General features: G+C 43.2%; 1 protein-coding gene across 4 annotated transcripts; it reads right to left on the reverse strand.

Moving 5' to 3' along the window:
* Positions 1–13,932: 13,932 nt before the first annotated feature.
* On the reverse strand, positions 13,933–17,824 carry LOC123112479 (glyceraldehyde-3-phosphate dehydrogenase, testis-specific). Of its 4 annotated transcripts, none has more exons than XR_006455504.1 (3): positions 17,620–17,824; positions 16,663–17,525; positions 13,933–16,256 (listed from the first exon to the last, which is right to left on the reverse strand). XR_006455504.1 is itself a non-coding variant. In XM_044533467.1 (3 exons), exons 1-3 carry the CDS (start codon positions 17,732–17,734, stop codon positions 15,882–15,884), a joined length of 288 nt encoding a protein of 95 aa, XP_044389402.1. In that variant the 5' UTR covers positions 17,735–17,824; the 3' UTR covers positions 13,933–15,881. The 4 variants fall into 4 exon arrangements, 3 of the variants coding, with proteins under 3 accessions (XP_044389402.1, XP_044389403.1, XP_044389401.1); XM_044533467.1 differs by having other exon boundaries at positions 13,933–15,967; positions 16,663–16,749; XM_044533468.1 differs by having other exon boundaries at positions 16,663–16,749.
* Positions 17,825–18,076: the final 252 nt, after the last annotated feature.

Genomic DNA, 18,076 nt, shown 5'->3' on the forward strand with positions numbered 1-18,076 from the left:
CATCACCTTATCTGTGTCGCCGTCTCGGTGCTTCATAGTTGATATGGAAAGAGACACATCCATCTCGCCGAGGGGCCATGCCGCAACGGCTTCAATGTAGTGTGGTGACCTGTTTTCGGTGGAGACTTCTGATTCCTAATGGATCTCGATGATGTGTTCATGTTCCAGGTGGCGGCGGCAAAGCATCTTCCCAGGACCTTTAACGATCTTGGCCCAATCGGATGTCTGCTATTTTGCTCCAAGTGTCGCGGATGTAGGTTGCTTGCCATCTCTATGACCTAGGAGAGCATGCGATAGAGCTAGGGATTCAACTTTTGCTCGATTCATGGGCTCCGCCATTGTTTGAGGGGCTCCATGTGACTTGCTTAAATTGACTCTACATGGGCGGTATGAACTCTCAAAATCATGGGACGGAATCGGTGTCAATGGTGATGTCCCTAGCTATTGCTTGGTATTCCCTCTGTAAAGAAATACTTCATAAGAGCATTTAGCATTTAGATCAAGTGATCTAAATGCTCTTATACTATGGTTGGGGCGCCACCCTATGGTGCCGCATGAGAGGAAGTTGTGCGCACATTTAAAAAAAACATGTGGTCCTCGCCTCTATCTGAAAAACATCTCAGAAAAAAGAATCTCACCAACATCTAAAAAAAGAAAATAATTACCACCATAGCCTATCGACGAGCGCCACTTTGCATAACCCTGCATTTAAAAAAAATATGTGAGGTTGATACGTCTCCAACGTATCTATAATTTTTGATTGTTCCATGCTATTATATTACCCCTTTTTGGATGTTTATGGGCTTTATTTTACACATTTATATCATTTTTGGGACTAACCTACTAACCGGAGGCCCGACCCGTATTGCTGTTTTTTTTGCCTATTTCAGTATTTCGAAGAAAAGGAATATCAAACGGAGTCCAAACGGAATGAAACCTTCGGGAGCGTGATTTTTGGAACGAACGTGATCCAGAGGACTTGGAGTGCAAGTCAAGAAGCAACCGAGGCGGCCAAGAGATAGGAGGGCGCGCCCCCCTGTCTCGTGGGCCCCTCGGGCGGCCACCAACGTACTTCTTCCTCCTATATATGCCTACGTACCCCGAAAACATCCAAGGAGCCAACGAAACACAATTTCCACCACCGTAACCTTCTGTATCCGCGAGATCCCATCTTGGAGCCTTCACCGGCGCTCCGCCAGAGGGGGAATCGACCATGGAGGGCTTCTACATCAACACCATAGCCCCTCCAATGAGTTGTGAGTAGTTTACCACAGACCTTCAGGTCCATAGTTATTAGCTAGATGGCTTCTTCTCTCTTTTTGGATCTCAATACAATGTTCTCCCCCTCTCTTGTGGAGATCTATACGATGTAAACTCTTTTTGCGGTGTGTTTGTCGAGATCCGATGAATTGTGGGTTTATGATCAAGTTTATCTATGAGAAATATTTGAATCTCCTCTGAATTCTTTTATGTATGATTGAGTTATCTTTGCAAATCTCTTTGAATTATCAGTTTGGTTTGGCCTACTAGATTGATCTTTCTTGCAATGGGAGAAGTGCTTAGCTTTGGGTTCAATCTTGCGGTGTCCTTTCCCAGTGATAGCAGGGGCAGCAAGGCACGTATTGTATTGTTGCCATCGAGGATAAAAAGATGGGGTTTATATCATATTGCTTGAGTTTATACCTCTACATCATGTCATCTTTCTTAATTCGTTACTCTGTTCTTATGAACTTAATACTCTAGATGCAGGCAAGAGTCTGTCGATGTGTGGAGTAATGGTACTAGATGCAGGCAGGAGTCGGTCTACTTGTTATGGACGTGATGCCTATATACATGATCATGCCTAGATAATCTCATAACTATGCGCTTTTCTATCAATTGCTCGACAGTAATTTGTTCACCCACCGTAATACTTATGCTATCTTGAGAGAAGCCACTAGTGAAACCTATGGCCCCCGGTTCTATCTTTTATCATATAAACTTCCAATCTACTTTTATTTGCATCTTTACTTTTTGCATCTATATTATAAAATACTAAAAATATATTTATCTTATCATACTATCTCTATCAGATCTCACTTTTGCAAGTGGCCGTGAAGGGATTGACAACCCCTTTATTGTGTTGGTTGCGAGTTCTTTCTTTGTTTGTGTAGGTGCGTGGGACTTTTGAGGAGCCTCCTACTGGATTGATACCTTAGTTCTCAAAAACTGAGGGAAATACTTATGCTACTATTGCTGCATCACCCTTTCCTCTTAAAGGAAAACCAACGCAAGCTCAAGACGTAGCAAGAAGGATTTCTGGCGCCGTTGCCGGGGAGGTCTTCGCTCAAGTCAAGACATACCAAGTACCCATCACAAACTCATCTCCCTCGCATTTGCATTATTTGCCATTTACCTCTCGTTTTCCTCTCCCCCACTTCACCCTTGTCATTTTATTCGCCCTCTCTTTCCCAATCTCTCTCTCTCTCTCTCTCTCTCTCTCTCTCTCTCTACCGCTTGCCCTTTCGTTTGCTCGTTTGGTTGGAATAGATGCTTATTTATTGCTAAATAGAATCTAAGATCTATGGACCCTCATCCGCTTGCTAATCTTTTTAAGAGATCCAATCATGATGAACCAATTGCTAGTGAGTTTTGTGCACTAGATTATCTCTATAAAGCTTTGCTTGAAATTTGTGAATCTGAAAATTATGATGAAGAAATTTATGAAGAGATTCACGATAACTCTTTGAATAAAAAGCATGATTGCAATGATTTTACTATAAATTCTCTTGATGTCAATTGTGCTAATAATATTCAAAACCCTAAGCTTGGGGATGCTAGTTTTTCTATTTCTACGACTTGTTGCAATAATCATGATTGGGGTGATTCTTCTTATGATCTTGAGAATTTATTTAAGCCCCATGATGAATATGAGATTGATAATAGTGCTTGCAATATTATTGAAAGTGGGTTTGGAAGAGTGTCAAATTTAGATCCCACATATTTGGATAATGTTCAATTTTATGAAATTTTTGAGAAAAGTGGGTTTAGAGAGGTCATGACTTTAGTTAATGATAATCCCACTAGTTTGGAAGAGTGTCAACTTTGCATGCATGTGGATCGTGTTGAGAATATGTTATGTGATAGCTATTTTGTTTAATTTGCCTATGATCCTACATGTAATTATTATGAGAGAGGAAAATATGGTTGTAGAAATTTTTATCTTACTAAATTACCTCTCGTCATGCTGAGATTGCTATCGTCTCTTTCTTCTTCCTTGCATATGCTAGCTTTTGCTTGCCTTGAAAAATTGTTTGCTTATAATATGCCTATGCATAGGAAGTATGTTAGACTTAGATGTGTTTCGTCACATGTTTCATGATGCTTTCTTTGCGCTTCAATTCTTGTCTTTCATCTTAGCATCATTAAAATTATCAATGCCTAGCTAAAAGGCTTTAAAGAAAAGCGCTTGTTGGGAGACAACCCAATAATTTTCCTTGCTGTTATTTAATAAATCTTGCATCTATCTTATGTTTAGATGTGTTTTTATCTTTTAATTAGTGTTTGTGTCAATTAGAACCTATAGGATAACCTATGATGATAGTTGATTTGATTCTGCTGAAAAACAGAAACTTTGCACGCACGAATTTAGTTTTCTTAAATCACAGAAACGTGTTTTTGCATTGATTCTTTTTGCTTCTGATCAATAGACAAATTGTACAGGACTTCCTAGTTTGGTAGGATTTTTAAAGTTCCAGAAGTTTGCGTTAGTTACAGATTGCTACAGACTGTTCTGTTTTTGACAGATTCTGTTTTTCGTGTGTTGTTTGCTTATTTTGATGCATCTATGGCTAGTAAAATAGTTTATAAACCATAGAGAAGTTGGAATACAGTAGGTTTAACACCAAAATAAATAAAGAATGAGTTCATTACAGTACCTTATGTGGTGGTTTTGTTTTCTTTCACTAACGGAGCTTATAAGATTTCCTGTTGAGTTTTGTGTTGTGAAGTTTTCAAGTTTTGGGTAAAGCTTTGATGGACTATGGAATAAGGAGTGGCAAGAGCCTAAGCTTGGGGATGCCCAAGGCACCCCAAGAAATTCAAGAATAGCCAAAAGCCTAAGCTTGCGGATGCCCCGGGAAGGCATCCCCTCTTTCGTCTTCGTTCATTGGTAACTTTACTTGGAGCTATATTTTTATTCGCCGCATGATATGCGTTTTGCTTGGAGCGTCGTGTATTATTTTAGTATTTGCTTTTTAGTTTACCACAATCATCCTTGCTGTACACACCTTTTGGGAGAAGCCCACTTGATTGAAATTTATTAGAATACTCTATATGCTTCACTTATATCTTTTGAGCTAGATAGTTTTTGCTCTAGTGCTTCACTTATATCTTTTAGAGCACGGTGGTGGCTTAATTTTGAAGAAATTGCTAGTCTCTCATGCTTAACTTATATTATTTTGAGAGTCTTTTAGAACAGCATGGTATTTGCTATGGTTACAAATTTGGTCCTAGAATGATGAGCATCCAAATTGGGTATAATAAAAACTATCATAGGAAGTGAATTGGATGCTATGATCAATTTGATGCTTGATAATTGTTTTGAGATATAAAGGTAGTAATGTTAGGGTCATGCTAGCGGGTAATTATGAAATTGAGAAATACTTTTGTTGAAGTTGGCAAGTCCCGTAGCATGCACGTATGGTAAAAGTTGTGTGACAAATTTGTTGCATGAGGTGCTCTTTTGATTGCCTCCTTATGAGTGGAGGTCGGGATCGCGCGATGGTTAACTCCTACCAACCCTTCCCCTAGGAGCATGCATAGTAGTACTTTGCTTCAAGGGCAAGTAGACTTTTGCAATAAGTATATGAGTTCTTTATGACTAATGTGAGTCCATGGATATAGGCTCAAACTCTCACACTTACCGTGTCTATAACAATTTCACCCGAAAGGTTGAAGAAACGGTAGATGTGAAGTTTGATGAATCTAACGGCTCGCAAGTAGAGCAATTGCCAATTGATGTAGGTGACAAAGATCCTTCGGAAGCAATTCAAGACCTGGCTATTGGCAAGGTCCGTCCAACGGAGGTGAAGGAGAGTACCTCATCCGTCCAAGTGGAAGCTTCTACTTCATGACAAGGTGAACCAAGAGTTGATACGGAAGCATCCACAAGCGGGACACACCAAGATGAAGAAAATGAGGAAGTGCATCAAGATGAACGTCAACAACCTCCTTCTCCACCACGATAAGAGAACGACAACGCCAACAATGATGAAGGCCAAGAAGAAGAACAAGATGAAGAAGATGTTCAACAAAGACCCAAGCAAAAGCTTTCACGAGTTCGAGCAAGAATTGCTAAAGATCATCCCGTCGAGAAAATCTACAATGACATTCAAACCGGGAGAATCACTCGCTCTAAAACTCGTTTAGCTAACTTCTGTGAAAACTATTCTTTCATCTCTAGCATTGAACCTATGAAGGTTGAAGAAGCATTGGAAGATCCAGATTGGATAAATGCTATCCATGAAGAGCTACACAACTTTGAGAGGAACCAAGTTTGGACATTGGTTGAGAAGCCCGACAACAACTACAACATCATCGGTACCAAATGGGTGTTTCGCAACAAGCAAGATGAAGATGGACAAGTAGTTTGCAACAAAGCACGTCTCGTCGCCCAAGGCTACACACAAGTCGAAGGTGGACTATGGTGAGACTTACGCCCCCGTTGCTAGACTTGAGTCCATTCGCATCTTACTTGCCTATGCTAATCATCATGATATCACCTTGTACCAAATGGACATTAAAAGTGCTTTTCTAAATGGTGAAATAGAGGAGGAAGTTTATGTTAAGCAACCTCCCGGCTTTGTCAATCCTAAGAAACCAAATCATGTTTACAAACTTCACAAAGCTCTTTATGGTCTTAAACAAGCTCCTAGAGCGTGGTATAAATGTTTGACCAAGTTCCTTATTGAAAAAGGCTTTGAAATTGGGAAAATTGATTCTACTCTTTTTAGTAAAAGGGTTAATGGAGAACTATTTGTGTGCCAAATCTATGTTGATGATATTATATTTGGTTCAACTAACCCTCATTTTAGTGAAAAGTTTGGGAAGCTAATGTCGGAGAAGTTTGAGATGTCTATGATGAGTGAACTCAAATTCTTTCTTGGTTTGCAAATCAAGCAAACTAAGGAAGGTACTTTTGTCTCTCAAACGAAGTACACCAAGGACTTATTCAAGAAGTTCAATATGCAAGAATGCAAAGGTATGACTACACCCATGCCTACTAGTGGACATCTTGACTTGACCAAAGATGGTGAACCGGGTGATCAAAAGGTTTATCGCTCTATGATTGGTTCATTGTTATATCTATGTGCTTCACGTCCCGATATTATGCTAAGTGTGTGCATGTGTGCACGATATCAAGCTGCTCCTAAAGAATGTCATCTTAAGGCCGTGAAAAGGATAGTGAGATACTTAATCCATACACCAAATTTTGGCATTTGGTATCCTAAGAGGGCCTCTTTCGATCTTGTTGGCTACTCTGACTCGGACTATGCTGGAGACAAGGTTGACAGAAAGTACACTTCGGGAACTTGTCAATTTCTTGGTAGATCTCTTGTGTCTTGGTCCTCCAAGAAACAGAACTCGGTATCCTTAATCACCGTCGAAGCTGAATATATTGCCGCTGGTTCATGTTGTGCTCAATTACTTTGGATGACCCAAACTCTTAAGGATTATGGGATATATGTGAGGCATGTTCCATTGCTTTGTGACAATGAAAGTGCTATTAAAATTGGTCATAATCCTGTGCAACATTCTCGAACTAAGCATATCGAAGTTCGTCATCATTTCATTCGAGATCATGTTGCTAAGGGTGACATTGATCTTAAGCATGTTCGCACCGAAAAGCAATTAGCGGATATATTCACTAAACCTCTTGATGAGAAAGTGTTTTGCAGGTTAAGAGGAGAATTGAACATAATTGATGCTTCAAACTTGGAGTAGAAACTCCATTGGATACATGCAAGACATGTGCTTATGACTAATCCTTGATATTTCTCTTATGATGAAAATCGTATGTCTTGGATATATTTGTATCTTGCATGTTATCTAACCCATGTAGGTACTTGGTTGAATCAAATTTCATGAGGTTGAAACCTACTCATATCTTGAGCAATCTCTACATCACCAAGTCTCTACACAAGGTGGTTGAAGCCAAGGAAGCACAAAACCATTCAAACATATCCTTTGACAAATTCTATGTTGAGCTTCATGATTGTCATTTTTGGATACACAAGTGCTCTTCCTTGCAAGAACTAACCCATGTAGGTAGATGGACTCAAATTCCAAGTGGTGCTCCAAACATCAACCTTGAGCAACCCACACAAGTTCAACTACATGGACAACACCACCAACCAAGGTATGTTGTTCCATCCTAGAGAAGCTTTACCCCAAGTCATGAGCTAAAGCAACTCGACAAGATGTGAATACATCAAGATGCTTAAACGAAAAATGGCAACCCCATTTTGAGCTTAAACGATGAGTATGACCTATGATCAAGTCATCTCACTTGACTCCTAAGTCAATATACTCTAACATAGGTGACTTTGTTGCCGACCATCTCTAGATGAAGTTCTCTTGTGTTTTTTTCTGTGTTTTTGCATTTGTCTCATGCATATTTGTTTCCCCTCTTTCAATTAAAAAAAACTTCATCTAGATTTCTTTCTGTTTGTTCTGCATTTTCTGCATTCCAATTCCTTGCATATCATTCAGTTAATTCCTTGCAAATCTTTGTGAGATCCTACTAGTCTAGTGAGCTGAGGTGACAAGTGTTTTCTCTGAGATGAACTGGTTACATCGATTTGTTATTTTCGGTCCAACCGAATCTTTTCGGTACGACCGAAGCATACCACTCGGTGCCACCGATTTCATAACAGGAAAAACTCTTTGCCACATATTCTGTGTTTCTTCTGATCCAGCTCCACTCAATGAATCTTGTCCTCTACAAGCATCACATTTTTATCGTTGCTTTATGGTGTGACTCAAGGATCAAACCCGTTCACGACAAATTCCAGAGGGAGAGAGAGATTACATCTTTATCAAGCCCTTCTTGGAAATTGATGTCAAAGGGGGAGAGAGATCACATCAAAGCTTATCATTTGGAGATAGAGAGAGAGCATCAAAACTTATCACCTTCCTTCTTAAGGGAGAGAGAGACCTTCTAGGGGGAGAGACCCTCAAAAGAAGAGAGAGATCTCCAGGGGGAGAGGATACTTAAGTAGAAAGTATTTCTCAAGGATCCCAGATGCTTGGTGTTCAAGAGGAGAGATGTCCACATGACATGTTCATATGATCTATTGTGCTCATTTTGCATTAGCATACATTAGCTCTGAACTTTAGCTCTAATCATCGTTCATATCTTTCAGCTCTGTTTTCCTTCAGCTCTGATTTTCTGTTCCCTATCTTCTCCCAGTATCCCATGTTAGATTCAGGGGGAGCAAGACATCTAAGGGAAAGAGATCATTTAAATTCATTGCATATCTTTACTCTTGGGGACATGTCTAATTCAATGTGGTACTCAGTACTCACTCTCTACATGTCATCTCAGTCTTGGTATTCTTATGGTTTCTTTTGTTTGTTATGGCTAGTAGATGCCTCTGTGTTATCTAACCTTGTCTACGTAGGTTCATTCCATCCTAAGCCAACTCAAGACTACAAGGTAAGTATATGCATCACAATTACGTGTATGAGGAATTCTTGCTGATGTACATATTGTTTGCAAGAAGGACTCATGAGCATGAAGGTATTCTCTTCAACATCCTTTGCTCTGATGCATATGGCCAAGATACATGTAACACATCGCCTGCTCTATTATGTTTATGCCCTCACATGCTTCTATGTTCCATATTCACATGATTGCATACATGTAGGGGGAGCCTATGTTTGTTACATGTCTTTCCAAAGCTTTACTTTCTATTCTTTATATCTTTATCTAAAGCTTTGATGTATGTTGCCATCAATTACCAAAAAGGGGGAGATTGAAAGCACAAGTGCTCCCTAGGTGGTTTTGGTAATTAATGTCAACATATCTCTTGTTGGACTAACACTTTTATCTAGTATATTTCAGATAAGTTCAACAATGGAGTGGCATGGACTAAAGTATGTGGAACTCCTTCAAGATGCTAAGGACAAAGGATTGGCTCAAGCTTCAAGCTCAAGACTCTTCATTTTACATTTTAGTGATCCAAGATCACATTGAGTCTATAGGAAAAGCCAATACTATCAAGGAGGGATGAGCTGTTGCTTAATGAGCCTATTGCTTCAAGTGCTTAGTGATATGCTCCAAATACCCTCAACTACTTTCCCACTTCCACACATATGTCCTAAATCCAAAGCCAAAATCGGTCACACCGATTCTTTCTATCCGGCACCACCGATTCCAAAAGTCATAGCCACTGCCACAAACCCTAAGCAAATCGGTCTCACCGATAGGGATCTCGGTCTCACCGAGATGGGATTGTAATCTCTTTGTGTATGTCCATTATCAAAATCGGTCTCACCGAGTTTGAGCAATCGGTACTACCGAGATTACAATGCAAACTTTCTGGTTGACTTATTATCAAAATTGGTCCCACCGATTTTGATAATCGGTCCAACCGAGTTTGCCTGACCAACTCTCTGGTTAGATTATTACCAAAATCGGTCTCACCGAGTTTGTGTAATCAGTCTTACCGAGATTACGTTATGCCCTAACCCTAACCGAATCGGTCTCACCGAGATGCATTTCGGTCCCACCGAAAACCCTAACGGTCACATTATTTGCTAAATCGGTCTGACCGAGTTTAACAATTCGGTCCCACCGAGTTTGGTAGATTGTGTGTAGCGGTTAGATTTTGTGTGGAGGCTATATATACCCCTCCACCTCCTCTTCATTCGTGGAGAGAGCCATCAGACTGAACCTACACTTCCAGCATCCTATTTCTAAGAGAGAACTACCTACTCATGTGTTGAGGCCAAGATATTCCATTCCTACCATATGAATCTTGATCTCTAGCCTTCCCCAAGTTGCTTTTCACTCAAACCCTCTTTCTACCAGATCCAAATCCTATGAGAGAGAGTTGAGTGTTGGGGAGACTATCATTTGAAGCACAAGAGCAAGGAGTTCATCATCAACGCACCATTTATTACTTCTTGGAGAGTGGTGTCTCCTAGATTGGCTAGGTGTCACTTGGGAGCCTCCGACAAGATTGTGGAGTTGAACCAAGGAGTTTATAAAGGCAAGGAGATCGCCTACTTCGTGAAGATCTACCGCTAGTGAGGCAAGTCCTTCGTGGGTGACGGCCATGGTGGGATAGACAAGGTTGCTTCTTCGTGGACCCTTCGTGGGTGGAGCCCTCCGTGGACTCGCGCAGCCGTTACCCTTCGTGGGTTGAAGTCTCCATCAACGTGGATGTATGATAGCACCACCTATCGGAACCACGCCAAAAACATTCGTGTCTCCAATTGCGTTTAAATCCTCCAATCCCTTCCCTTTACATTCTTGCAAGTTGCATGCTTTACTTTCCGCTGCTCATATACTCTTTGCATGCTTGCTTGATATGTGTTGTGAATGTTAAACTTGTGCCTAAACTCCACTCAAACTTTAAGGAAATTTAAAAACTGCAACTTTGGCTCTTAGTGTCTAATCACCCCCCCTCTAGACACCTCTTCTCAAGGTCCTACAGGAACCCTAGGGGAGGGGCGCCTCCACTTGCCTTGGGGGGCAAGTCTCCCCCCTTGGCCGCCGCCCCCCTAGGAGATCCCATCTCCTAGGGCCGGCTCAACCCGGCAATCCGGCCCATGGGTTCGCCCGCCCATGGGCACCCGACCCGAATGGGTAGGGTATGCGTCATCGACCTCGCCCATGGGTCTTACCCATGGGTAACCCGATTACTCGTGGGTAGGGTATGGGTTGAAGTTTATGCCCGTGGGTTACCCGATGGGTCACCCGATTAATACTAATAATTAAATAATTAATTTATTCTCTATTATATCTGATGTTTTTAGTCTAATCTAAATCTAAATACACTAGCGTACAGCGCCTCACTAGCAATGGTCCATCAAAAAGAACGAGGCACAACTAGCTGGCACCATACACGGGAGCAAATCTCATTCACACACTTGGTATGGCCCAATTGTAGCTTCAGCCTGGCGCATGCAAGCAAAATCGATGGATGCAGGCTGCAGTAGCAGTACACAGCGGCGTACATATGCATTAGTACCACCTCGCCTACGGGAGCGCATGGGAAGGGGAAGTCTGCCTATAAAAGAGAGACTGCTGGATCAGTGCCTCGTCCACTCCATGCGATCTGCACAATGCAAATTGTATGTTGACTGAGTAAACAAATTAAATATTGTCAGACCCGATGGGTGTCCTATAGGGTCGGGCTACCCGATGGATTCGGGCGTGGGTTTAAGTTCAGACCCATGGGCAGGGTCGTGGGTGTGGGTACGACCCGATAGTCTGATCGGGCATGGGTTTGGTAGAGGTTCACCCGACCAAACCTGACCCGACTGCTAGGTTGAGGGCCGGCGCCTCCCTGGGTCCCTATATAAAGAGGTGGGTCCCTATATAAAGAGGAGGGTGGGAGGGCAGCCGCATCCTGACACCTGGCGCCTCCCTCACCTCCTTCTCCCGCAAATGCTTGGCGAAGCCCTGCCGGAACCCTGCTGCATCCACCACCATGCCGTCGTGCTACTGAATCTTCATCAACCTCTCCTTTCCCCTTGCTGGATCAAGAAGGAGGAGACATCACGCTGACCGTACGTGTGTTGAACGCGGAGGTGCCGTCCGTTCGGCGCTAGGATCTCCGGTGATTTGGATCACGACGAGTACGACTCCCTCAACCTCGTTCTCTTGAACGCTTCCGCTCGCGATCTACAAGGGTATGTAGATGCACTCCCCTCTCTCGTTGCTAGATGAACTCATAGATTGATCTTGGTGAACGTAGGAAAAATTTTATTTTATGCAACGTTTCCCAACAGCCATGACCTCAAGTATGACAGTGCAAGCCCTGACATGGCCCTTATACTGCCCTTGCCAAGCAGAAGGGCAGTTCTTTCACTCCCAATGCATACAGTCTATGCTGCCAAGCATCCCTGGGAAGCCCCTGCTGGCATTCATCACCAACAAATAGGCTGTATCTTTAGCAGTCGGCTCTCTCATGTACTCAGGGCCAAAAACAGCAATAACAACCTTGCAGAATTTATACAGGGACTCTAGGCACGTAGACTCGCTCATACGGATGTACTCATCAATGAGATCACCGGGCACTCCGTATGCAAGCATTCGGATGGCGGCAGTGCATTTCTGATAAGAGGAGAAACCAATCTTTTCAATGGCATCCTCTTTGCACTCGAAGTAGTCATCGTAACCGATCACCCCCTCTTTAATACGATTAAAAAGATGCCTACTCATACGAAAACAACGGCGAAATTTCTAATGTTTGAACAACGGATTTGTTGTATCAAAGTAGTCCTTCCAAAGAAGGAAATGTCTGCTCTCCTGGTTGCGATTCAACGCCGGAAGGTGGCCCGGAATGGAGCCAAGGAACAACGACCGCTGGCTATTAAGGTGGTGATGGACCAACACGGCAGCCAATATCTCATCCTCGTCATTGGACGACGAATCGTCGGAGTCGCAAAGAAAATTGTGAAAAATGAACTCGTCGGCGAAGTCCATTTTGTACCTTGGTAAACTGTCGAACAGCTTGCGGGCGTCGATGAAGAAGACGGACAACGAAAGGAGTCGCGGCACGGACGGACCAGCTAGCTGCCTTGCCGGCGTCCGACAAGCCGGCCGACGTCCGACGAGCGTGTCGGTGAGGATCTGGCTAGGGACGGCGAGGCGACTGCTTGGTCGCGGCTGTGTCGGGGGAGTGGGTGTCAGGGTGGGAAGCAGTCAATTCCCGACGGCAAGACGGCGATGGCGACGTTGCTCAGAGGATGTTGCGGGCGCCGACAGCTGACAGAGTCACCGAAAAATGGGCGGCGACGAAGGAGGCGGGCGTGGTTACTGTTGGATGGGGGGGGGGGCCAATGTGCCACCGACCAGCGGGCCCGAAGGGGGAGAAGGCGAGCGCGCGCATACGCCTCGTGTCCGCGCCGACACAAATCCGGCTCAAAAATGGGCCGGAAATGGGTCGCCCGCGGACAAAAAGCGGATGCGCGTCCGTTTTGGTCGGCACGTTGGGCCGATTTTTGTGTCTGCTCCGACCCAAACGAACCCCAGCGGACGAAATGGGTCACCACGTTGGAGTTGCTCTAAGTAGTACATACAAAAAACGGATGGCTGTTAAGGCAAATTATGCGCAAGTGCAAAATCATCTTGGAAACCACGCCACAAACAGCTGTAGTGGAAGATGCTTGTAAAACGAAGGAAATATGTGCTAGTTGCAAATCCCTGTACTACACATGCTCACCTGTAGCAATGCTATGAAGCAAACCATGCATCAGCAGCAACAGGATATAACCAAAAAGGGTACAGTAGCATAATTCACAGTTTGTAAGAAGGAACTCAGCTACAAAAACATCATGTTTGCCACAAAAAAAAAGAGTATGATACAAACACATCATGTTTATCTTGTAGTACATCTGACGGGTTGCCTTTTTCAAAGACAAGCAGCTGAATTAGTCACGGAAAACTAAAGTCATGTCTTTCTTCAACTGTGTATTTATAAAGAATGTCAACAGGTAACCAATTAGGCACAAAGGAAGCAAACACATTAGATAGGAAAAAGGTTGATCATATATATCAGTATGACCGCTAGGTGGATATATTCCCGGTCAATGGCAAGACCATAATACTCACCAAAATTAGTAAAAATAATAGCGGCAAGTATCCGACCATTGTATCAGAGGCTCACATATCTGGTTAAATTCTGATACTTGGATTTAACAACCCACAAAGCCATAATCAAGCTAACTATACCATAATGCATCAGATAATAATAAAGGAGTAATTATTTGAATTACATCTCAAATAATATTCTGCCGGATTAAAGGAAGTACATTTGATTTGATCAAATACAGATAAATATGTGCAATAAAAGTGTAGAATAGTTGAAAAGATCAGGAGCGGACGGACTCACATGTCATTGTAAAGTGTGACAGGTTGATGGAACAGAATTCAACTCATACCAAATTAATGATATCAGCTTAATGACCATCGCGCGGCACAAAAGGTATCTACCATGTGCTTGGGATGGCAATCCTAGAGAAAGCAATCAGCAAGGTTTATTTTCCTTAAACTCTGTTGTTTTCATAACATCAGATAAAGCAGCAACTTAGAGAATCATAAAATGCAATCAGTTACATCAGGTAATCATAAGCTCATAGCACATATAACTATAACCTTCTATACCATCCTATCATGTTATCTTCAGGTGAAATAAAATGAATGTGAAGTCTTTTCAGTAAGCCTACTATTAAAACAAATGAGGGGAAGTTAATAGTGCACATGTAAAAGTATAGTTGTGAGTAAGAAGTACGTGTACAGTCAGCTTGTGTAGTCTCTTTCCCTTCAACGTATCAGGGTAAACTGAGACATATTTTGGTTATGCATATGGCAATAGGGGCTGAGGAAAGGAAAAAACAGCTGGGCAGAAAAAGAAATACAAGGGCGCTTGCGACCACACCGCCCAGCCACACGCGAAGCATCAGCCATCTAGAAGAAAAATTTAAACAGCCAACCATCACGAAACCAAGTAGAGTCAACAAAGGGTGCTTGGGTGCACAAATGGCTACCACTAATGAATGGACAATAGAAGCTGAACAAACTTAACAAATTTCAGTGCGTGAGCATCCAGACGCAAGCAAGGCAGTCTAATCTTCTTCAATATTCCCCTCACATGAAAACACTCACAGATCTCTAAAGGAAGCAATCGCAATTTCTGACCGAATTAATAACGAGGCGTCAATCCCCTGTCCCAATCCACCAAACCTCATGCAAACGCATAAATCGATCCCACCGGCAGCCCCCAAAATCGAGACCCAGAAAACCTAAGTTGGAACAAAAGGGAGGGGAAAGTACCAACCGGTCAACCACAGCCAGAACCAGGGCAAGACGCCGCAGGACAGACCAGGCGACAGCAAGAGGAAGATGATACGGAGCAGGGCCACGTTGCACAGACACCCTCCGCCACCAGAGAGAACATACGCTGCATTTGCCGGGCGCAGCCGTGATCCCTCGTTTCCCATCCTGCCACAACGACACTTGAAAGGAAAAAATGCTAGAGTCTGGCAGGTGGGCCGCCCAGAGAGGAAACAAAGTCCAGAAGCGGACAGAGTTGGCCCACACCCTCCCCAATGGCCCGACACAGGAGAGAGCCCCTTTTCCAGGGAGCATAGTAACTGTAGGGATGAACCAAACCCTGACAGCTATTATCTTTGCTAACAAAATCTTGCGCAACTGATTTGCCCCTTTTTTTGTAGCAAATATTCCTTGACAAATTTGTCTATCCTAAGAAATAAGAAATTCACCATCTCAATGCGAAGAATGATCTTTCAGGGTGACATAAAAATTTGTTCATAACTTCCACTACCATGACACATGCACCAATGCATAGTTTGAAAGCACCTTCAGGACCACAAAATTAAGCCAACAGAGCATGATCAGGTTTTGCAGCACATATGCAGGATTAAGGGTTCGATATCTTCTGTAAAAGCTAAGCATCATGTGGCACATTTCACAGGCAGTAATGCATGATTAGCAGCACAGATACAAGATTAAGGGACACCTTTTTTCCTGTTTAATTAGTGTTTAAGTACTCCAACCAAATCCATGAATCAAGGATCAGAATAACAGCTGCACAACACAAGGACCTCATATGCATCGTCAAAAAGAAGTGCACATCACTAAAGCATCAACCGATTAAACCCAGATTGCACTTTCCTGCCCGATTTGTTTTCCTTTCTAGGGATCGGTATGATTGATTAACAATGCTCCTGTCTAAAGAAAAACAATGTTACACCACAAAAGAACTCTGCACAGATAATTTGCAGTAATCAAAATATCTATAACACAAAACAAATGAACAATAATATGCACATTAGTAGATCCTCCGTGAGCTTAAATTCGATAAACAAAAAAAAACACAAAATTGAGTAGTGCCAACAAAAAGTGGCCGCATGAACAAAAAATCATGCAGGAACTTGATAAAACCAAGTACTCTGCTACCAGAAGATTCAAAGAGTAGTACAAAAATTGACTATTCCCATGGGATGTGGCAAGAACCTGCCTGCAGCAATTAAAAATTCAGAACCATCAAACACATATGCTCATCATTCAGAAAAAAATATCCACATCATACACGACGACATGAATTTTTGATTACTCAATTCTACCAAAAGCCTTCGATAGGTCTATTTTTAACATAAATGCTTTATGTTTCCACAAGGACAATTGGATTTCTTGGGCAATAATAACATTATTTGAAATTCTCCTACCCTGGATAAAAGCTTGCTGATTTTCATGAATATGATCAGGGAGGTGATCTTTAAGCCTATTTGCCAAAGTTTGACGATTACAAGCTACATTGCATATGCTAATGGGTCTAAGGTCTTAGGGAGAATTAGCATTAACTTTTTTTCGGAATAAGAGCAATGTAGGTTTTGTTTAAACTAGGATGAAGGCATGAAGCATACCTTGGCTGTAGAAAGTTTGAACCAGTTTGGTGATGTTGTCTCCAATCCAATTCCAAGCCAAAAGGAAGAAAGCCACATTAAGTCCATCTGGTCCAGGTTCTCAAATAAAAAAGTGAAATCACTTTAAAATAATCACAAGTTCTCAAACTTAGAAGGTTTGTTATATTTAACAGCATCCGGTTGGGAAATGGTAAAAATAGGAGCATGGTCACTGTACGGGGAGTTATAAACAGTAGTGTTGGAAATCTATGACAGCATCCAGCATTAACAAAGCACCAATCCATCATCCGGAAACAAGAAATGAATTCGAATTTTTGGATAACGAATCCTTCTAATCCAGTCTATCTACTGTCTTTTTGAGGAGCCAGAGGAAATGCATCTCAAGTTTATCCCGCTAACTAGTTTGGCCAAAGGTTGAAACAACCTCACAAAACTCATACTACATCTCGACCTCCTTCTCAGTTCTCACTTGAAGCACTTAAGAATCGCAGTGAAAACAGGAACCAAGCGAGAGAGCAACTTGTACAGCTTCTCAACCTTGTCGCACATGGTAACTAAGTAGGCAGCCTCCGGGTTTTCCTTTGTGGCTAGATAGCCAACCCCGATACAGAAAGCCATGATACCAAGGTGGAAGCAGTTTCTCTTCACTTCGCCCCACACCTTTGGCCACCATGGGATCCAACTCGGCGATTCCCTGGCGTCGGGCGGTGGAGGCAGAGATGCGTCGGGCGGTGGAGGCAGAGAGGCGTCGGGCGGTGGCGGCAGCGAGGCGTCGGGCGGAGGCGGCAGCACGTCGGGCGGAGGCGGCGGCGCCTCGGGTGCACACCGCGAGGGGAGACGACGCGTAACCCGCATCCCTCTTGCTGCGTGAGCGAGAGAGGAAGGGGAACTATGAGGGGAGGGTGGATGGACCTCGACAGATGGAGGAGGAGAGGGGGAGGGGGGAGGCGGAGTAACCTGCGAGGCCGGGGCGCGCGACGGTCGAGCGCAAGGTGATGAAGCGGACGACGGTGGCCCGCGGCGCCACGACGTAGGGACCTGCATTCGCAGGCACGATCCGGACGAGGGACATCGCAGGCAGATGTGGCGGCGAGGTCGCCGGCGAACTGCGCTTCTGCGCCGCCGCGGCGAACTCCCCCCCTCCCCCCTCTCCTTTTTTGCACAAATGACCCTGAGCGCGATCCTTTTCCTATTTAGGGATTTTCTTTTCTATGGATATAAATTGCAGGTTTTTTCTATTTCTCCTTTCCCTGGTATTTTAAGGCGCTGCTCTTTAACAAGCCGAGAGTTCCAAATCAACACAAAAGGGAAAAACGTAGGGATTGAGTTTTGTTTCCCCGCGAAGTGTTTTCCTCTCCTGTGCAAAGCGACCTCTCTGTCATCGGTGGTGAGGGGGTCGCCGGATTCCACGCGT

The sequence above is a fragment of the Triticum aestivum genome, chromosome 5B, assembly GCF_018294505.1.
Source record: "Triticum aestivum cultivar Chinese Spring chromosome 5B, IWGSC CS RefSeq v2.1, whole genome shotgun sequence".
NCBI classification, from domain to species: Eukaryota; Viridiplantae; Streptophyta; class Magnoliopsida; order Poales; family Poaceae; genus Triticum; species Triticum aestivum.